At 40.6% G+C, this 23,119-nt stretch overlaps 1 protein-coding gene across 1 annotated transcript in view; it reads left to right on the top strand.

Annotated features, from left to right (window-relative positions):
- Positions 1–23,119, top strand: part of WDR91 (WD repeat domain 91) — a 1,072,555-nt gene that overhangs the window by 794,116 nt on the left and 255,320 nt on the right. Inside the window, exon 11 of the mRNA XM_044087550.1 lies at positions 370–517. Coding sequence (XP_043943485.1) covers positions 370–517 — 148 coding nt within the window. The remainder of the gene's footprint in view (positions 1–369; positions 518–23,119) is intronic.

Below are 23,119 nucleotides of genomic sequence, written 5' to 3'. Positions count from 1 at the left end.
GTCCATCCTTCCGCCATGAGATTGAAGGTGAAAAGAACACCAGAAGCAGAAGATAAAAACGTGTATTCTAAGGAAATGTTAGATTCACTGCTGTTTGATATAGTACATGACATGTTTTTCTCTACTGTTATTTTCATCCATGGCTAAACTTGATATGGGTTGTTGTAGCTCATACATACCAGTAACATAAATGTGCACCGGTTCTAATTGCTTTGTATATGGTCTGTATTTTGTGTACTCCATGTGTTCCCAAATTGATGTGTATATTTTCACCACTGGACATCACTAAAAGTAGGACAAACATGCAAGTTTATTTTTGTGCATGTATGCATGCATAAGAAAAGCTAATAAACAGTTTTGGTTTTGCAGGGTTGATTGCTCAGGAAGGAGGATAGCTAGTCTGGATGTTGATGGTGTTATCAAAATATGGTCCTTTAACCCGATCATGCAGACCAAGGCCACTGTCATGTCAAAATCAGCCTTATCCCTTGAATGGGCAGCCAAACCAGACAGACTGGTGAGTATGCTTTTCACCAGTGGTAAAGGCACAGAAGCATTGTTGTGAATTAAGAAATAACTGCAGTTTCATTAACTTTGCTTAATTTTATATCTGTATTTTCTGACTCATAATTCTTCTTGTTTGTATATTTTATTTTTAAGACTGACTTACAGGTGTGTAAAGTAAACAAGTTGTAGGATTTCAGCATATTCCATCTTTGTTTTGTTTTCCTTTTTATCACCTTTGCATGCAGTTGTAATGTTGATATATACCAAATGACAAAATCTAAAGCTTACTTAGAGAAATAACTCTGTTGGTACAGTCTGATGCAGCTTTTCCATAAGCATATAATAAGAGAAAATGTGATTTTTGAGGACTCCCCTTGAAGGATTCTTGGTTTTAACTTTATACTTTCCACCATTCAGACTTTTAACAAATTTTTGGAAAAATCACATGCACAGGGAATATAATCAGACTTGTGCCATAGCACACTGTGTGTCGCACATTGAATACATAAGCAAGATTGTCCCCAAAGCCTACCAGTTCTTGTTTGCCACTTGCACAGTTGGATCACAATCCAGTTTGTCATCAAAGTTCCTACAATTGCTTGTCTTATAAACAAACTTGTGTCTATGTAGCTTTTAAATTACCAACTAGTTGTATCAGTTGTTGGTCTTTTCGGCTTTCCTGGTTAGGGGTCTCCACAGCGGAACTCCAGTCCGCTAATGATTGCCAGTAGATTTTCATGGTGCCAAGTTGCCAGCCCGACGCCCAACCTTCATCGAAGGCACGCCCATTCCACCCATGTCTTTCAGAGGCCACGGGGAGGACATGCAGACTCCACACCGAAGGCACTCCAGCCAAGAATTGAACAGGAGAACCTCTTGCTGTGAGGCAACAGTGCTACCGCTGTACCACCACGGTATTGTCTGTATTGTCTTGGGAAGGTGTGCGCCATGAGAAACTGTCACGAGTGACCAAGGTTTAATCCTGCATCTTATTACTGTTGCAGAAGTAAGGTCCGATGAAAATTATGGCATCTTTTCAGAGCTTCTCACACAGTGACTGGCAGGAGGATCAACTGTGCAACCCTAAGCAGATGTCAGAGCATTGTAGGATGGATAAACTTTAGAATGGTAGGTTGATGCCTACCCTCTTGAAAGCAAGTCCAGTGTTAACCTTGTCACCTGGTCTCTGCATTTGCTATGCCCAGCCTTGACTAGCAAGGTCTGAAGCTCACATTTATCTTTTGTCTTAAGGAGAAGACAGTGTGACTTATGGAGGTGCATTCCTGTCTCCCGACTGGGCGTAATCTCAGGGTGTCATTTCTGCATATCATCTGGCTTTGGCTGGCACATAGTCTCATACCAGGTGCTTATCTGTCACATAAAACTTACAGAGAGGCCATTGTCATGGAGATGGGCAAAGTTAATGAGTCTGCTCTCCATTTTCCTCTTCTCCACATGACTCTTCCTTTGGACAGGCTGTCAGGCATATGAGGAACAGTTGGGAGTAGCTGTGTACCCTTATCCCATTCCTTCAGAAGTACCATGCAGCATATTTGGATAAAAAGCCTGAGAAGCCCTGGATCATTCCTCCAGTGGTGCAAGTAGTAATGAATTTACTGGAGCAACCTGGAAGCACTTAGACATTAGTTCAGCAGCTAAGAAGACAAGCGCTGTGAAGGTCCCAGCCATAGTGGGTTGAATCTGTTTTCAACCATCCTCGTGAGAACTCCTCTGTGATATTTTTGATCCATTTTAGATCCCTGACACCACTAAACATTTCCATTCTGACAAGGATTTTAAAGCTTTGGGCAAGTGTAACGACAAAGTGCACCTCACTGCCACATTTCGGCTTTACTGAAGCTCATTTCCCTGAAACCCAAGTGGCCAAATACCTAGAACAAAATGTACAGATTACTGAATTGCGCAGACTGGAACAATCCCATTTTGCTAACTCCATGTTAGCATGCTGATACAGCTTTGGTCTACAGTTATAGCACCATTAGCACTGGGGTCCTGCAAGGCACAATTATTTTACTTTGCATGGTATGTTTTACATTATATTTAAGAACACTGAACACCGACTAAAACATCTTTCTTAGGATGGAGGGTGATAAAGAACCTTAAAACAAAAAAGTAAGCACTTTCATTTTATCTCAAAAAGCTTCATCTGACTGGTAGCTCATAAACCAAAACTCACTTAAATTATTTATGTATTGCTTTTGTTTACCAGGAAAGTCTGACCGGGCACAAAGCCCATTTTCAGTAGAGACCCAGGGAGAAATGCTGGATTTTACAGAATGAGTAGAAGATTTACATAATAAATGTACATAGATGCATAAACTAGTAATGACACGATAGTTAATCAAAAAAATAATAAATGTATATACATAGAGTAATAAATCAACATTCATAGAATTGTAATGATACGACAGTTAATGAAAACATGATAGTTAAATGAAGAATACAGTAAAGTATTTGCTAATATCAAGCTTAAAAGAGTCTAGCTGCTTTCAAATGGAATAAGCTGAAATAGATATCGAGTTGGAAACAGTAAAGTAATTATAGGATGAAGATGTTTATAAATTGTGAAGGAGTATTGGGGAATCCAGGTAGGAGGGAGACGGATAGTAATGGACAGGGGTAGGTGATAGTAAGATGGTTAGAGATTGGCCAGTTACATAAAAGAATGGTATCAATAAGGGTTTGGAGATTATCTAGGAGCATCACATGTTACAGCTGGCAACTGGGTAGGTAGGACTTTAGCTGAGATTTTAAATAATTTTAAGGAATATTATCACCATATTGCTACTGGGATGGAGTTCTAGGATTTAATGAGGTGTGAGAGTAGTGATTTGCCAGCAGAATTGTTGGGTTTGGATACATGTACTAGGTATTTGTCTGATGAACGTAGTGGCCTGGAAGGGTTATGTATTTGTATGAGGTTGGAAATGGATGCCTAGTTGTTAGGGTTATACACAATGTTATGGATTTGTGGAAGCTGTGAGTAGGTTAGATAATGTGGGAATTCCAGCCAGTGTAATTCCCTTAGAGTGGCACAATTGTTGGTTTTATTTGAAAAATTGGCAACAAAGCATGCTATTTTGTAGTAACATTGCTCAAGTTTGTTAATCAAGGTCACTTGGATGTTGTTAAGGATGGGAGCAGAATACAACAGATTAGGCAAGAAGAGAGAAGAGGCAATATGTTTTCTTAGTGTCTGAGAGGAAGAGTTAGGCTGTCTAGAATGAATGAAGTTTTTGGTGTAATTATTTCACTGTGTTTTGGATGCATGCATCAAATTTTTAAGTTCTCATCTACACAGATTTTTGTTTTGTTGGATGAGGTGACTGAAAGGAGGTTTTGTTGATTGTAAGCTATTTGGGAGTAAATAGGATTAGTGCGGATTTACTTGAGTTAAGGGATATATAAAAATGCAAAATATGTAGAGATATCGTAACTTAATCATGTGACAAATGTAAATCCTAAATTAAAGTAATCACATGGCATGAACATATCTGAAAACATTTAAGTTACTTTTTTTTTAAATTCAGATACATTGATGTACACAAGACAATAAAACATATGCATTTGAAAAATTATCTTTTCCTTTTCCTTTACAACAGTAGTTTAAAACTGATTGCCTCTTAACCACACAGTTTTGCTAATGTCTAATTTTTATGTACCATATTACTTCTCTCTATGGTTGAAACTTGAAAAAAAAAAAAAAAAAAAGGATCATCGGAGGTTACTGGGCTATGGGCCGTAGGGCCTTTGCAAGACTAGCCATGATATACCCTTGTTCCCTTATAAATCAAGATATATAGTCTATATTTGCAATGCAAACCTAAGGTCAGCACCAGCTGCCCCTGTCCAAGAAGGGATGTAAGTGAAACCCCCTAGGGTAAATTTATGGTTTCCCATTAAATTGTACAAGTTACACTAAAATAGGTTCGAGGAGCTCTGTTTAATGTGAATTGGAAGTTCTGGAGGAGTGGCAGCCTCTGGAAGACATATATGTCTCTCCAGCACATTCTATTAATGTCACAAGCTAGGTTAAGGTCCCTAGACTGAGTAAGTCTTGTCCCATTTGATTTGCTGATCTGCAGTATTTCCATTAAGGCAGGGTCTGAGACTGCTTTGTAGGCCAGGCACAGGTTGCCTGTAAGCAATCTGTACGATACAGAGTACAGTGACAGGGCCTTCAGTCTGTCCATGTAGGTCAGGTGTCAAAGGCCCTGAATTTGCTTGGTGAGAAACTTCTGAGGTGTTTCCAGCTGCTGCAGGTGTTTGGTGAGGTACATACCGAAAGGAGCATTGTAATTATTGGTCTGATGAGGGACAAGTACAGGAGAGTTACAACCTCCTTAGCTTTGGATGCTGTGCCCGTACTTATGAGATGTGCAATTCAGAAGGCCTTCCTTACCACTGTGGACATATGATGATCAGAGTTAAGGATGCTATCAACCTGCATTCCCAATTCTCTCACTACTGGGTTTGAACTTCAGGGGATGTTATTAATATTGAAGTTTGCAGGGGCTTCTTTGCTGAAGGGGATGATAATGCATTTTTTTTGTGTGTTAAGTTTAGTCTGTGGCTTTAGCACCAATCATTTATCATTGTAAGCTCATTTTGCAGTATGTTGACATCTTTGGGGGGATTCAATGATTGCACCCAGTTTGCAGTCTTTAATGAATTTTTTAAGCCACAGGCCATCTATTTTCACCTGGATTTCTGAAAAATAGATTCCAAACAGTAGGGGACCCAGCACAAGTCCCTGTGGAACTCTACTAACTGGTCTGCTGGTAGAGATGGAATCCCCAACTTTGACTGTATGCGTTCTGTCTGTGAGCCAGTTGGCTACCCATCTAGTGACGTATGGGTTAATCCCCAGCTGGGTGAGTTTCTCAGTGATGCCCGATTGGGGGATGGTGTCGAAGGCCTTAACTAAGTCAAGATATGCAGCATGTACTGTTTTGCCTTCATCCAGGGCTTTGGTGACATTCTCAAAGTAGTACACCAGGTTTAACAGGCATGATCTGTCCTTAACGAAGCCAAACTGGGTTGGGTCAAGAGTTTGAAGGTGTCCTATATCCTTGTTAATAAGGTCCATGAAGACTTTCTCCATGACCTTACAGATGAGTCTGGTTAGGCTTATAGGTCTAGTTCCCGGGGTCAGTTGAAGGACCCCCTTTGTGCAAGGGGATTACAGTTGCTGTTTTCCACTCAGCTGGAACATAACCAGTACTTAGGCGGTGATTGGAGAGAGTTCACAGTGGTTCCACTAACTCCTGTTTTAGATGGTTTAGTAAGCAGCTAGGGATGTTATCCGGTCCCATAACGGCTTTGTTTTTGGCCTTGGAGAGTGCAGTTATGATCTGCTCTTTGGAGATACTAGGTTGAGGACTGGTGACAGATATGCTTTGAGGTATGATTGGTGGAGACAGGGGGTGAAGTTTTCACCAAACTTGTCTGCTAGCAGGTTTGCAATGTCCTCAGTTTCAGTATGAGTGGTACTGTCCACTACTAATTCGACACAAAGCTGGGCCTTCCCTTTTAGATTTCGGATATAGCTAAAGAATGCCTTGTTGTTATCCTTAGCTAGGGATGCTAATTTTGTTTCATAATTAGCTTAAGAGGACTTTACAAGATGTCTAATTTGCTTGTTCAAGCTGTGGAGGGTGTTCCTCCTGTGCTGAGACCATTCCCCCTTGTTCATTGACAGCAGTTTCTGTCTCTTGTAGTATAACCTGTTTATGCTAGATGTCCACCAGGGTGGCTTGTTTTTTTCATGAGGACTTTGTTTTGATCCGTTCTGGTGTGGCTGAGTCTGTACATTTGTATTGTGTTTGGTGTTTATACAGTACATTTGTGTACATCTCTGTATAAGAGTCATTGCTGTCAATAGTGGCAGGGGGTTTGAAACTATGTATGTCATCTCTTAGGAGGCTATAGTTTGCTTTTGAGAAATTTTTCAACCTTTTTGCTCCTGAGGGGGGTCAGGTATGATTTACTTCGAACAAGACTAATTTATGATCGGACTTTAACAGGGAGAGTCCCACACATGGGGTGGTGCAGTGATCCCCCATGTTGGTGAGTACTAGGCCAAGGACACTAGAGTTCCTTGTGGGGGTGCAGAATATCTGTTCCAGAGCATTTATGTTAACAAAGTCCAGGAATCTTAGGGCAAGTGTGTTTGTGCTCATATATGTCTCCCAGTCGATGGAAGGATAGTCACCCACAACCAGGGTGTTTGGCTGTATTATGAGTGACTCAAGTAGGTCCAGGTAGGCGGTGTGGTTTGAGGTTCATGGTGGGGGACCTGTAGCTAACAATGACATGGGGGGGTCTTTCCTACCATTACTTGGACTTGGAGTCACTCTAGGGAATCATATTGTTTAACCAGTCTTGAGGAGTATTTGTCTGTAATAAAGATGGGTACACCTCCTCCTTTGGTTCTTTCACATTCATTTTGCAGTCTGAATGTATTGAAAGTGTTGTAGCCCTGCATGGCTAGAGTATTTTGTGCGGCCTTGAACCATGTCTCTGTGACTGCACAGACATCGGCATCTCCCAGGGTAAGGAGTGCTTCCAGTGAGTGCAGTTTCTGATTTAGACTCATAGCATTAAGCAGCATAACCTTAAGTTAGCCTCTAGTGTATATTTTTTCTTCAGGAATTTTGTTTTTATGACATTGCCTAAAAATGGCAGTATGGGGGAAGCAAGTACCATTGTCAGTAACTGTAAGCCAAGAGGTGACAGATGAAGACCATCTCTGGCAAATCAGCATGGTCTGTCTACCATATCGTCCCAGGCTGACAGATCCTGGATCCCCCTGGATTGACACCAGAAGCTAAGCCAATTGTTGTAGTCCATTTTTTGCTTCTACTCAGGCATCATCCTGGGTTAAGATAGAATGCTGTTTAGGGATAGGGATATACCTGCCTGAGACACACAATGTGAAAGCTCAGTCATGTCTCTCTTCGTATAGTCCAGTGAGTTATATCTCAAGTCAGTTACTCCAGCATGGACTGTGACAGTGTCATAATTATGCTTGTTGTTGAGAGACTTGAGTGCACGTGTGATTTAGTGGATCCTGGCACCTGACAGGCAGCTGACCGTGACTTTCTCCTTATCCCACCTCACTGTGGAGTCACCTATGACAAAGACATTTGGTTTTGAGGTATTTTGCTTTAGGGGCTTATTGAGTGAGACACTGATATGTGTGTTTTTATGTATAGTGGATTCCGTTGGGACTATGTTGTGTGCAGAAGGTTTGTACTTTTGTGGTCCCTGCTCTTTTGTTGAACTTCTAGTGAGTACATCCACATATGTAGGTTTATACATTATTCACTTGGTTTGTGGAAGAGGTGAAGTGTGTGTGCTGACAATCTGTTTGATATCTGGTTTGTTGTTACATGAGAGAGAGAGAGAGAGAGAGAGCATGGATTCCAGATTCATAGTATAGATACATGTCTCACTTACTGTGTTTGTATGTTTTATGAGTAATAGGTTGTAAGTATACATGAAGCAGTTGCTACATTGCCTCAGGATGCCCATGTCAATCAGGCTGGCTGGAGAAATGTTGGGAAACTGTCTGTCCATTACGACAGGTGTATTCTGTACAAAGTAGTGGGGAGTGGGATAGATGGACCAGGTTCTGCTGTAGGACTAGTAAAAACAGCTAATCAGTGGGGAGGTTAGGAGTAAAAACCTGCCTCAACATCTCAAAATGAGGAGCTGGGTTGCTGTCCAGGCACCAGTGCACAACTGCGTTGAGCGATGAGAAGCAGAGAAGCTTAGGAGGGTTTCCTAACAGTTATCTAGGGAAAATTTGTCTTTCTAAGCATTTGTGTCTATACACGGCAGTACAAAAACCCATTGGGTGGTGAGCAGCTACTCGCAAATGCACTGCTTAAATACAAACTAATTTAAACCGCTATAACACAGTCTACCAATAGAAAAGCCCCTCACTGAGCCTTTATTCCCGTAATCTCTAAATCACTTGAGTCCTGAGCTGGACACTTATGCCACAGTGGTGAAGGGGGCCCTCTTAAAAAAAAACAAGATAGCCAGTTGTAGGGCTATAGTGATATCAAACAGTCTAGGTGCAGTAATTCTGAATCTAGCCTATGGTATTTAAGGCATATGAATCAAAGAAAAACAAATGCAGAATAAAACGGTCACAGCGGCAAAAACAGTATAAGTTGAAGCAATAGTACAGTGAAAAACAGTGTGCAAGTGCAAGGAAAATACTTAAATTCTACTTATGTTTAGAAGATTTCAGTGGATGCCTTGGATTCTCTTAGATCCATTTCAGATTTCTGGCTTAGAATGCCAAACTCCGAGCAGTTGTACCAAACTGAGCCTAAAAGAGTCACTGCAGGGTATTAATCCCTGTAAAACTCACACCCCCTTAATTATTGTTGCAATTTTTTGTAAAATGTGGTCTCTTAATAACCAAATTGCTGTGTTTACTTTAAGTGACACAGATCTTGGAGTTCTTATAATAATTAAGGGTGATGTAGGGACAGTGTTCCTTGGGGGGGTAAGATTTTGAGTTTCAGGCATACAAGTTTTAATAACTTGCTACTTCAGTGGTTTCATCAGAATGTGTTTCAGTCAGTTTTGCATTTTACTCACATTTGTTTGACTGTAAATGTTTCAGAGAATCATGTTTCTCTAAAATTAACAAAACCTTCATTGAGGACCTTGTTGAAACCCTGTCAGTGGCTTCCAAAGAGGGTTATCATGCATTACGTTATAATTTAAACTGCACTAAAATCTTGGTGAAGGCCTCAAGCCTGTATATTTGCATGATGCTGTACTTAAGTAGAAGCAGCATTCTGAATAATCACTTTGCTCATTTTAAGATATAAGTGCTTTATTTGTAGGTCCCCTGCAACTTGGTCAGCAACCTGAAAAAGAAGAAACGACAGGCATGCACCACTGTAGGGGACCTTTACATCACCCCCCACCCCATCCTGCTTTGCCTTTTTTTAATAAACGTATTAATTGGGAAAAAAATGAAGAAACTTCCTTGTCAACTGATGTACTGCTAGAGCACCTAATGGTCCTGAATACTCTTGAGACAGCCAAGTCTCCCAAGAGGACAGGTCTGAAGGCCACACCACCTTGTCCGTGGGGAAGTGCTGTGAGCTGTATTCATATGGAGAGAAAAGTGGCAGGTTCTGCAGATTAATTTCAGACACATCTTACAGTTCATGGTTTTCCACTGGAAAGACCTCCAGTAGTGGATAATCCATTTCATCAGAGACATTTCTCATGGATTTCCACTGGAGAGACCTCCAGTAGTGGATAATCCATTTAATCAGAGACATTGGGTCAGACAAGAACTTTAGTACTGAAAGAGATCATAAAGGCTGTCCATTGTCAGAGAGGCCAGTGATGCTACTTCCTCCTCTTCTTGCCCTAAAGGGAACAAACTGTTACTGTCCATTCTTGACCTCTGTAAATTTCAGCATGCAGTGCATTCATTTCTGGATGGTCACCTTGTGTCTCTGCTTCTTCAGGGTGCCTGAGTAGTGTTTCTGGATTTGATGGACACCATCTAGAAGTCACAGCTTGGAGTCCACATAACAAAGTAGTGCTGTCCTCTTCAGGAGGACTTCACTTTCATTACATAATATTGCCCTGTGGACTGTTTCAGTGTCCGAGGTATTTGCCAGGGTGTTGGCTATGATGGCTGAAGGAGAAAAATCTCTATGTACTCCCTTTCTTGGACAGGTGTATTATTGTAATCCCAACCAGGAAAACTGTGGAGATGTCCCTGCAATGGGTGTTCTGGCTATATTCCCAGGAAGTGACCCTGAATTGGAATAAATTCTGTTTGATTTCCACTCAAAGGCTGGTCTTCATAAGTGTGAAGCTGGACATTTTAAACACCTGTGGTTTCTATCTTTGGAGAAATGCCAGTATTTCATGACTTTGGCATCCTGGGTAAGAATGCAGTGCAAAGATGAGGTGAGGACCCTCCTGCAACGTCTAGGTCTGATGACTGACTGCAGCTTTCTTCATCATATAATTTACATGCCTGAGAATGTAAGCCTTGTACATATTGTGAAGTGTTAGTGTTTGTAGAGAGAGAGATTCTCACAATCCGTGTCCTGGTGTCAGACCTCTTGTGACAAGCCCTGGAATGGTGAAGTCTCCAACAACTGTTTGGTGAGCCATTTCTTTCTACAAGAGAGCACATCAGAAATGCTGAAGGGCAGCTGATTTGCTTGCACAGTGAATGGGGAAACGAGGCTTCCATACATATCTGGTGGGTGGGTTTGTGCTTTCTGGAGAGAGGGCTTCTCATCTAGCAGTTAGAGCTAAGAACAATATTCCTGCGAACATTGGAGGCAAAGCTGCTTTTATTAGAGCAGATAATGAGTCAGTCACTTATGTGGTATCTAAACAAGCATGCAGACAAAAGGTCATACCTTTTTGCAAAGAGGCAATGCTAATCTGGCAGTGCATTGTGTATATGGGAAATGAACAAGCTGGCACAGACTCTGGACCCTTCGCTACTCGTCCAGTCCTCTCTGTCCTTGTTCTTTAATTTTTTTTGTTTGTTTTTTGTGCAGGGGCAAACCCTCCACACACATTTCCATACATTGGAAAAAAGTGAATTTTCTGAGACATGGCCATCTTGGAGTTAGTAGTCTCAGCATTTAGTCTCAGTATTACCCTGACATTTCAAATGGTTACTTATGCATCTACATAAGTGTACATACGTTTTAACTTCCAAGTTTAAATGTAATGTTGTTTCTCGCATTCTTATGCATTTTATTCATTTCTACTGTAACAAGATTGTAACTGAGAGGGTGTCAGTAGTGGTCCATTTTAATTACCTGTAAAATAATATAACTGAAGCTTGTGCTCAAGAATGCAGTATTTTCAACCTAGAAGTATTTGAGTACCACTTCTCCTTCTCCCATGGTGACAAACATCTTTTATTTCTCTCACGAGTGGAATAATAATTATTTATTGATTGATTGATTGGCATTTGTTTACTGGGAAAGTCTGAATGAGCAGTACGCTTTTTCATTGAGTTCCAGAGAGAATAGCTCCAGTATACAGACAACATGTTTATTATTTATTTAATTATTTGACATTTGTTGAATATGATAGTCCAACTGGGCAAATGCCCTTTTTCAATACAGGCCCGGGGAGAAAAGTTACAGATTACAACAATACAAGATAATTTATATGCAAAAGTAATGTACATTAGGAAAGCTCCATATTGTAACAGTACAAGAAAATTAACTCGAGAAGATAAAGTAAATAAGAAAAAAATGGTAACATATGTAAAGTTAGAGAAGAAAAGAAAATTAAAAATTAAGACATATACAGAGAGTGAGGATAACGGGTATCAGTAAAGAAAAAAGGAAACCGTAATATATATTAAGTGAAATTTGACTAAAGGGAGGGAGTCAGGAGGGCAGGGAGAATGAGAAGGCAGAAAGTAGTAGTAGAGAAGAAGGGACAGGGTTCAGGTGGGATGGTCACAGAGACATAGCCAGGTGCTGTTTCGATGTTTTCTTGAACTCATGGACATTGGTAATATTTCTGAGAGACATGAGAAGCTTGTTCATGGATATCATTTGCATTGTTTCATCATCATTTACAATCAGTTTCATTCTTGAGCAACAGATCCATTATTCAGACATCTTTGATATCGGTTACTTATTTATTATTATTTATTTTCAGTTTGATGACCAGGGAAGTCCACTGGGCCAAGAAGAGCCTGTTTTCAGTGGAGGCCCGGGGAGAAAAGCTCCAGTGAACAATTACAAGCATACACAAATCAGGTTGAGAATACAGCATAATGCATATGAGGTATAATACAGTCATGCAAAGAAATACAAATAATAGGACATTGTTGGAAATTTTGTATGTACAAAGTTAAACATAGTGGATATAAAAAGTGTGCACACCCCTGTTAAAATGCCAGGTTTTTGTGATATAAAAGAATGAGACCACAATAAATCATTTCAAAATTTTCCCACCTTTAATGTGACCTATAACCTGTACAATTCAGTTGAAAAACAAAACAAATCTGTTAGGGTAAAAATATAAAACATAAAAAACGTACAATAAGCTGGTTGTGTAATTAAAGAGACTCTGATTAACCCCAAATAAAGTTCAGCTGTCCTAGTAAGATTTTCTTGACATTTACTCAGTTGCCTGCTACAGCAAAAGCCATGGTCCACAGAGAGCTTACAAAGCATCAAAGGGATCTCATTGTTGAAAGGTATCAGTCAGGAGAAGGTTACAAAAACATTTCCACAGCATTGGATATACCATGGAACACAGTGAAGACAGTCATCAAAACGTGGAAAAAATACGGGACAACAGTGACGTTGCAAAGAACTGGACATCCCTCTAAAACTGATGAAAAGACAAGATGAAAACTGGTCAGGGAGGCTGCCAAGAGACCTACAGCAACACTGGAGCTGCAGGAATTTATGGCAAGTACTGGTTGTGTACTACATATGACAACAGTCTCCCGTATTCTGTCTGGCCTATGGGGTAGAGTTGCAAGCCAGAAGCCTTTTTTTACACAGAAAAACATCCAGACCCTGCTAAAATTTGCAAAACAATACATCGAGTCGCCCAAAAGCATGTCAGAAATTGTGTTATGGTCTGATGAGACCAATGTTGAACTCTTTGGTCACAATTCCAAAAGGTACGTTTGCCACAAAAACAACACTTCACATCACCAAGAGAACACCATCCCCAGTGAAGCATGGTGGTGGCAGTATCATGCTTTGGGGTTGCTTTTCTTCAGCTGGAACTGGGGCTTTAGTCAAGGTGGAGGGAATTATGAACAATTCCAAATACCAGTCACATTTGGCCCAAAACCTTCAGGCGTCTGCTAGAAAGCTGAAGATGAAGAGGAATTTCACCTTTCATATTTGGCCCAAAATCTTCAGGCATGTGCTAGAAAGCTGAAGATGAAGAGGAATTTCACCTTTCAACATGACAGTGACCCCAAGCTTACATCCAAATCAACAAAAGAATGGCTTCACCAGAAGAAAATTAAAGTTTTGGAATGGCCCAGCCAGAGCCCTGACCTAAATCCTATAGAAAATCTGTGGGGTGACCTGAAGAGGGCTGTGCACAAAAGATGCCCTTGCAATCTGACAGATGTGGAGCACTTTTGCAAGGAAGAGTGGGCAAGTATTACCAAGTCAAGATGTGCCATGCTGATTGACTTCTACCCAAGAAGATTGTTGCGTCTTTCGGCTTTTCCCGGTTAGGGGTCACCACAGTGGAACTCCAGTCCGCTAATGATTGGCAGTAGATTTTTATGTGCCGAGTTGCCGGCCCTGACGCACAACCTTCAATGAAGGTACGCCCATTCACACATGTATCCACACAGAAGACGCTCTAGCTGAGAATCGAACAGGACAACGTCTTACTGTGAGGCGACAACGCTACCGCAGCACCACCACCGCAGTTCTAGACTTCTACCCAAGAAGACTAAATGCTGTAATTAAATCAAAAGGGGCTTCAACAAAGTGCTAGTTTGTGTGTGCACACTTATGCAACCAGCTTATTGTATGTTTTTTATTTTTTTTCTCCTAAAAGATTTGTTTGTTTTTCAAGTGTACCCTAACCTACCCCTGATTATTCACTTATCAGACCAATGATATGTCTGCACACCGAATCTCTTAGCAGTTCCCAAAGCAGTTGGAAAGACCCCAAAAAAAGGAAACAAAAAATCAAACAGGGGCTCACCGATGCCGTCTGATGATGACTGAAGAAAATCAGCTCTCTATTCGCCTGCTCAGAGGTGATCTCAGCCTGACAACATACTGACATACAGCCCATGTCAAATTAACCCGGACAAATGGACATCAAAACCACCAATCCCACGCCACCAAGAGCAGAGAGAGCAAGAAACACGGATATATATAGACGATATAAATAGGGACAGATCATCCCAGAGAGACTCCTACAGACTGGGAACAGAATCCCAGTCCATGTGAGGCAGAGCCCCCCACTGAGACTCTCTGAGAAATCTTAAGAGAGAGTGGATGGGAGATGATGGTTTATAGGTCGGGATCTCTCTCTATCACTGCTCACACACTGACACAGCAAAGCATAAAACTAATGGGTATCTCATCCTGGGGTGGGGAAAGCCACACACCACACCTGGGGGGCTTATAAATGCCCTAGGGCAGATGGCCTAGTATGAACCTATGAACCTAATTGAATTATACAGGTTATACGTCACATTAATGGTGGGAAACATTTTGAAATTATTTATTGTGGTCTCATTTTTTTACATCACAAAAAACTGGCATTTTAACGGGGTGTACACTTTTTATATCCACTGTACTTCTACCGATGTAAGAAAATCTAACAAGGTTAGCCAAGGTGCAACAGAAAGCTGTCCAGTATTGGTTTAATGGAGTGTAGTTGTAGACAAAGTAATGGTATGAGAGGTAGGTGTAGCAGGGGATGGAGATGAGAGTAGCTAGGATGAAGTTATGTTGGAGAGTGGCATGGACATGTCCATTTTGAAGATAGGTGTGAGAACAAGAGAGATCTGAAGTCGGTGTGGTTTGGAGTATTGCAAAGGGAGGGAGAGAGTTCCATGGTTTAGCTATGGAGTAGGATAGCAGGAAGTGGCCGGGGTCATGAGGGTTTGTAGATTTGTAGAATGTTTTGGTTTTTCTGAGTTGTTAGCGGTTGAGAATATAGGGGGTGAAGGAGGTAGCAAGAGCGGGACAGCTGGAAGGTTTGAAGATGAGCTTGTGGGCAGTGGTGAGTTTGAGGAAGTTCAGGTAATTAGGTAGCTTGAGCCATTGCAGAGTATGGAGAAAGTGGTAATGGTGGGATGAGTTTTTTGAACTGGTGGCAAATTTGCATATTTTATTGTAACAGGATTCTTGTTTGGATTGTAGGCCGAGTTGGAGATTGGTAGGAGGGGCTAGTGTTTTTCTGGTGGAGGGAGTGTGGTAGCGGTTGTGTTTGTACAGGAGTCTTAGTTTTTGGTGGGTTTTTTTGATGATAATTTGGATATGGGTCTCAAATTTTAGATGTTCATCATTGATAACAACGAGCAGTTTAGTATTTGATACAGTTTCAATGCGGACTTTATTCTGGCTGAGTATAGAGGAGTTTTTGTCGATAGGGGAGATTCTAGAGGGAGAAAAGATCATCACTTTAGTTTTATTTGCGTTTAGGGCCAGGTGATTGTTTTGCATCCAGGTTTCAGTTTTAGAGAAGGCTGGTTGGGTTTTTAGAAGTAGGTCGGAGGGGTGTATGCTGAGCAGATGATTGTTGAATTGTCAGCATACTGGATTAGTGAGGAATCTGGGATGGTGTGGTGATAGTTATTGATAAATATATTGAAGAGTAAAGGGCCTAAAACAGAATCTTGGGGCACACTGGTGGGGTTGTGTAGAAAAGGAGAGGTTGAGGATTTCCATTGTATCTCTTGTTGTCATTCGGAGAGGTAGGTAGAGAACTAGGTTGTGGTGGAAGGAGAGAGGTTGAAAGAGGGGAGTTGAGATGGGCTTAAGGGGTGGGAGATGGTGTCAGAAGCTTTGGATAGGTCTAGGAACAGGGTAGATATGAATTTGCCAGAGTCACATGCTTGGTTAATGGTCTCGAGAAGGGAAAGGAGGGCAGTCATGGTACAATGGGCAGGACAGAAGCCGTGATGAGTGGCGGTTAGAAGGTTATTTTGTGTTATGTATGGCATCAGTTGTGAATGGATATATTTTTCAGGATTTTAGAGAGTGGGAAAAGTATGGCAATAGGCCTGAAATTGGTGGTGTCAGGGTTTTTTTCCTCCCTTATGGAGTGGAATGTTGTATGCATGTCGCCAGATATAAGGGGCGTAGGATTCTTGGATGGATCTGTTTATTAAGATGGAAATGGGAAAGGCAATGCTATCAGCAGATATTTTGAGGAAGGCTGATGGTAGATTATCAGGTGCATTGTGGCAAGGTTTAAGTTGGAGGAGTAGCTTTTGTATTGTACTTGTGAGGATGGGTTTTAGGTTGAAGGGGGAGGAAGGCGATATGAGATCAGAGGGATGGGAGGCAGGTGGGGTTGGGTTGGGGGTGAGGAAAGGAGGAGGACAATTTAGCTATACAGTCCACAAAGAATGAGTTGAATAGAGTGGCAGTTTCAAGATCGGTGAGTTTGGGATTGGGACAGGGGTTATCTTTATTTCCTGGTTGGAGGAGGGAGGAGATGGTGTTCCAGAATTTTCTAGGGTTGGTTGAGTGTTCGGATTGAATTTGGATTTGTATGCTTTGCGGTCTCTAGTTGTTAGTTTTTTTACGGAGTTGTTTGAATTCAAGTAGGGAGTTAGGTTGTTTGTTTCTTTGGTATTTCTTCCATTTTTTTGTGTCTTTGGAGCATGGCTACCTTAGTTTCTTTTGATAGCCATGGAGAGGCTTTAGCCTTGACATATTTGGTTCTTAAGAAGAGTGTGGTTATTGAGTAGGTTTAAGAAAGGTTCATCGAAGTAGGTGATGGAGTTGTCGAGGGGCAGGATTCTTAGGGGGGTTTCAGTCATTAAGTTTTACACATTCAGAGAAAGTTTGAGGGTTGAAGTAGCAGAGGTTATGAGTTTGAATGTAGTGATGTTGCTTTTGAAGAGGAGAGGAGTGATGGTCTGTGAAGGCTGGCAGGTGGTCGCTAAGAGGGTCTGGGAGAATTCCTGCATTTGAGATAGTTTCCATTAAAATTAATCTACATGAGGTGTGTGTGTGTGTGTGTGTGTGTGTGTGTGTGTGTATTTTTATAATTAAATACGGTGAGGTGTATGTATTGCAGTATCATCAGAATGCATAGACTGTCAAGTTTTACATAAAAATGTTCAAAATCGAAGACGCAGGAAAATAACATGAAGAGTTTGAGCGGCACAAAGAAGATAAAGGAGATGAGATGATAGACGGGGTCTAGTTGTGATAGCATCCAGTTATGTTTTCTGCAGCATAGAGTTATGGCACAAATTTGTATAACTATATATTAATACCAGTTTAACCAGGGGTGGTTCAGGTGCAGAGCCGTTTACCTATCAGGTGTTGCTTCACTTGGCATTTAATGTCTTTCACATTGCAAACTGTTCTTAAGTGGAGTGGGATGGTATCCAGCTGTTAGCAGTGCAGTGTAAATACAGGGAGTATCCTGCATTGTTAGGTTTATTTATGGAGAGTAATGATTTGTCAGTGGAGCATAGAGGTCTCTTAGTACTGTGTTAGGTAGAATGAAGGAGTAAAGAGATGGGAATTTTTCAGGGTTGTGTAGTAGTTTGAAGGTTGTAATTAATTGCGAGTAAAACAGGATAATTAGTTTGAACCAGTTTAGTTTTAGAGAGAGGCAGTGATGTGATCTGTATTGTTGGTTGGTTGCGAATTTTGACAACTTAATTGTAGCATTGTTCTAGTTTGGCTGATAGAGAGGAGGATGAAATTGGTTAGAATAGGAGAGGCACGTAATAGGGTGGAGAGTAGAAAAGAAGTGGCTGTGGTTTGTCTAGCTGAGTCAGTAAGCTAGTGTTGAACTCTAGAAAGATAACCTAGCTTTCGGTGTATCTTCTTTATGGCTTGCTGAAGGTGGATATCAAATTTCAGGTGCTCGTATATAACTGATGTGGGATACCAGTACTATATTTGTTTTGTTGGATGACAGTATATTAAGGGTAGTTTTGGGTAGTTAGCAATTTTTTGCATGCTGAGAGCATCCACCCCCCAGCTTATAGATTCACTACCCAAGGGAATTCCAGCATATTGCACTTAATACCTCAGAGAGCAAATGTAGAGTGGAATTTTTCTTAGACAGTAGGAAGAAATTGGTTAAGAGAGTTTATACAGAAGTAGTTTTGGATAGGGCTTTGAGGTGTACTCTTGGAAGGGGTGAAGATACACATGGGGTTTATAATGAAAGAACCATATGGTATGAGGAACCTTAAGCCTTTATATTCTGGAAGAGATTTTTATTTTGTGTCCAGATTTTCCCCATTTTCTGGAATCATGAGGAGATTGATCATGAAATCCTGACGCATTGTTTGGATGAGATGGTGTGGGACTTCTTCCCTGGGATGGTAAGGTTTTCATATAAAAGGTATTTGAATTTAAACGAGTTATTGAATACACTGTTATATAATGTGCCTCAACATATGATAGGATGTTTTGCTTGTGGTCGTGGTAAGGTATATAGGAAAATGAGGAATATTTTTGGTAGAAATATTAATGGAAGAAAGTTTGTGTCTAAAGGAAGGTTTACGTGAAATTCGTGTGTGGTGGTATATATTGTGGGATGTGGATGCAAGGAGGTTAAGTGGTATATAGGTCAAACCAAGAGGGCAGTCAAAGTTCGAATTTTGGAACATCTAGGTGATATTCGAAACAAGAATTTTAGGAGCCCTGTAGGAGAACACTTTAACAAAGAGCATTGGGGGGAGTGATGATTCTTTCTTTTTTAGTATATTAGCTTCACCTAGCTCATATAATGGGGGGTGATTTGAACCAGAAATTAAATGTACTGGAGAGCAAAATGATTTTGAATTATGGAACACTTTACCCCAAAGGTCTTAATCTAGAGGTCAACTTAAGTTAATGTTATATTTAATATAAATAAAATATGTAAATCTGTTTATTTATTTAAGTACAAATTGAATAAATTATATGCAACTTACGTAAATGTAATTTGAATGAAATTCATATTTAACTACAAGAAAAGTTTAATAAATTAGTTAGATATATGTGAAATTTTAGTATTTGATTCAAATAAGGATGGATGTGTATAAATGGCACAGTGCACTTTAAAATTCTAATGTGATTTAATTATTGGTGGGGGTTCACCTGATATACATTGTTGGAGTGTACACATTGTTGTATCTTTAAGGTGAAAAGCCAAGGTACCAAATGGCTGTTACTAAAAGTTATTTGGTCTAATCGCTGGTGTTTGCTGGGTGTTTTTTTCTACTGTTTCGCCAGAGGAATGGTTCCTGTTTTTTGTCATTTAATTGGCTTTAGCCAGGTTTCTGTAGCTATGAAGAGATCAAGACAGTAGCTGGCTATAAAGGTATGAACTTTTTTGATTTTGTATAGAGATTTCTTAGGTTGCTTTGTAGCATTTTAAGTCCTAGATGGTTGGAGAGGTAGTCTGTTGCTGTTTCAGGCTATGTGGGGGCTGCTTTATTGGTGTCTGGTGTTAGATGATTCGGACCAGGACTGGACGGTATATCCCCCCCCAGTAATTATTTTCCAGTTAGCAACGTGGCTTTTGAAGAGACACTTATATTTGGACTTGAGTTTCTGTGTAATTTTGGATAATGGTAGAGCATGTGCTTTTTGCTTGCTTGTATTTCAGGGTGCTAATGCAGTTAATGTTGAGTAGGTTGGGGAGAGATTAAAGAAATGTGTTGTGGTATTCTGGTTTAAGTGTTTTTTGTGGTAGGTGCAGGTAAGTAGCGGTGGGAGAAAGACTTTTGTGGTAGCTGGTTCAGAGTGTGATTATAGTGAGTGATGCTAGTGATAGAAGATAAAGTAGGGACACATTTGGGAGTTAGAAGGATGTAGGGACAGGTGATAGTGTGTGGTAGGAGGAGTGTGGAGGGATACAGTTACAGATAGTAGAGGTTAATGGGAGGAGTAAAGTAGAGTAAGATGAACGGTTGGCTAGATAGGTAGGTACAGGGATTGATAGGTAGGTACAGGGAAGTATTGATAGGAATGTGGATGAATTTCTATGGTGAGGTGTCTGTTAACAGTGTTGAAAATGCATGATAAGGAAGGGTAGTAAGAAAAAAGTACTGATTTACCTGTGTATGAATGTAGAGACAGTGAGGGTAGAGGGTAATAAGCAGTATAGAACGGTAAGGGGGAAGGTTAAGAGATATCCTTTCAAATCATCCTGTAGATAACTGCTCTCTTATTTCTTTGGTTCTGCAGAGATCCCAAAGACCACAGCATCATGTCACCTTATCATGCAGGACAGGGGAGATGGGCCCGAGCCAAAATAGTGTGTTTATCAGCCATATTTGGGTTTAGCTCCCCAAGCATTTTATTCATCCTGACCAGTTTCCAATCTTCCGTAGTAGATCAGGCACTGAAAAAGCTTTTGACCTTTCTTAGTTCATGGAAGAGCTAAGAACCTTCCCACGGCTTCTTCAGAGGGTTGCAATATAACCTGTTATAATTTTGACTGTTCTAACTCTTTGTTTGGGGTAATAAGCCTGGCCAAATGCCTGTATATGATGATGTGGCTGAGGATGCCCTCTTTTAGGGCTGAACTTAAGCAGTCACTCTGGATTGGGGTATTTCTGTTTGGCAGACCATGCAGGATTTCCAGATAAGGAGCAGGCTTGTAGCATGACAGAGGGCCTCTATGACCTGTCATCTGATTACTGAATTCTTCCAGGCCAGCCCAGTTGTTAGGGAAGATGAAATCACCTCAAAGACTGAGAATGGCCTCCAGAAACCAGACAGTTGTGACGTCTCTCATTTCTACATGTTCTCTGAGTACACAGTTATATTGAGTTCCAGTTGACAACTGTGTAGTTTATTGCTGATTTACTTAACTTTCCTTTCCTTGACCAGATTAGCTTCACTCAGCATGGCCTATTTTCAGTAGAGATCTGAGGTGGCCTTCATACTGAGTATGACAGACAGGGGCAACAGTCTCGCAGTGTGTACTGCTGCTGCCTATTTGTATGTGATGAATTGGTTTATAATCCTATGTGCTGGCTCAAGATTAATGTGCAACTGGCCATAAGAGTATACAATAAAGGCTCACTGCTGCATTGGTTAACACCTACCTGCCACACCTAACCAAACCTTACACTGTACAACTGCATATAAGAGTTGCTCACTGGCTTCTTAGGATTTCATCCACCCAGGACTGAGCTCGTTGCCTGTTGACCAGTGCTGCTTTTCCTTGTCCTGTTTCTCATGCTGATATGTATTTTTCCCCTATTCTGCACTTCAGTCTCTTTTCTTCTCTCTCTCTTCAGTTCCACCTTGAACTCTGTGCTTCAGCATATATTGTTTCCACATCCATTTTTTTCAGTTCTGGTTGTATTCTGATGCCATGTGGATTGCATTGAGTAGTACTGAGGCATGTCGCTCACTCATCATCACTGTCAGACTGTCTTAAGTCTTAGCCACTTCCAAGGCAGTTATGGTCTCATAATCAGTCATATCAGCAGGTTAGATTCCCTTAAGCTTACATTTTTAGTCAGCTGTGACAGCGACATTCTTCCTACTTCACCGAGCTCATTTTGCCTGTTTCCTAACTGCTGTGTGCAAGGTGTATTGCTGTGTATTTACCGTGTTTTCAAGAATACACAGTTTTGGGTGATAACCGTTTTACAGGCTCTACAAGTTCATTTCACAACGTATCCACAGTAATAAACTTTGAGCTATATGTGATGGACGTAGACTGCCTCCCACTGCTGCACGTCTGTGTGAAGAATGGGAGTATAATGTTGCACGCTGGCACCTGTTAATATGGGGGGGTGGGGCAGTTTACCTTAAGACTGTACACTGCTGCCTTGGGTAATGCCCACCACCTGCCACACACTAGTGAGATTAAACTGCTCAACTAGAGAACAGAGTTAAAATCACTGATTTCCAAGGATTTCCCCAACTTCAGACTAAGCCTCATGCCCGACTAACAGTAACTGAATCTTTACCAAAATTATTTTACACACAAATATAATCACAGTGTTTTCCAGGAAATATAAATGATATTTCTCCAGTACTGACACCTGCGTCCTTAGTACTACCAGTAGACAGCCCTAATTCATAAGAAATACAGTTTTTGTGTACTCTTAAAATAAGTCAATGTCTGAATATTAATATGGTAGAATTAGCAAAAAGCAGGAGCCAGCAGTTAATGATACCATGATACCAGTATGCAGTGAATTTTGAAAAAGCACCTGTAAACTTGTAAATTTTAACAGTGAAAATACAGAATGTATAGTTTGAGACAGATGGTATACAATTGAATTATATATATATATATATATATATATATATATATATATATATATATATATATATATATATATATATATATATATATATATATATATATAAAACACCTATTCTGGATATGGTTCTTTTACCAGTATCTAATGATATGCCCGATTTTGTTATCTACGTTTGCCTTGAAAATTCAAACAGTTGTTATATGTATTCACAGCCAATTGATTCCAGCCTGGGTTCTGTCCAGCAGTATAACACACCTGCACAGTCCAGAAGTAAGGCAGTAATTGAGCTCTGGCTGTCTGTCTTTCTCAATACATAAAAGTGCTGGGCAGTATTTCCTGATTTCCTCCAAATTTGGATGTTTGGGGGAGGTAGGTATTTGCTTTTGCGTAGTGCATCATCTTCACACTGACTAAAGGGGACATTTACATACCCTTTCCACGTGAGTGGGAACAAGATGTCCACAGTGAAGATGCAGGTTACTTATTGTGGTAAATTTAACCTTTTTTGTTGTATCTTTTTGCCCCCATGCCTGCCTACTGTGCATCCTCCATTGGATTTGATCTAGTTCATTCCCTAGTGGTGTAGGTACCATCCCCAGATCCTCTAGGACTAAAGATGCCTGGGGGTGCTAACACTGA

This window comes from Protopterus annectens, chromosome 11.part0 (assembly GCF_019279795.1).
Source record: "Protopterus annectens isolate FY-2018-M chromosome 11.part0, PAN1.0, whole genome shotgun sequence".
Taxonomy (NCBI): domain Eukaryota; kingdom Metazoa; phylum Chordata; order Ceratodontiformes; family Protopteridae; genus Protopterus; species Protopterus annectens.
This window is presented reverse-complemented; position numbering and strand designations above follow the sequence as displayed.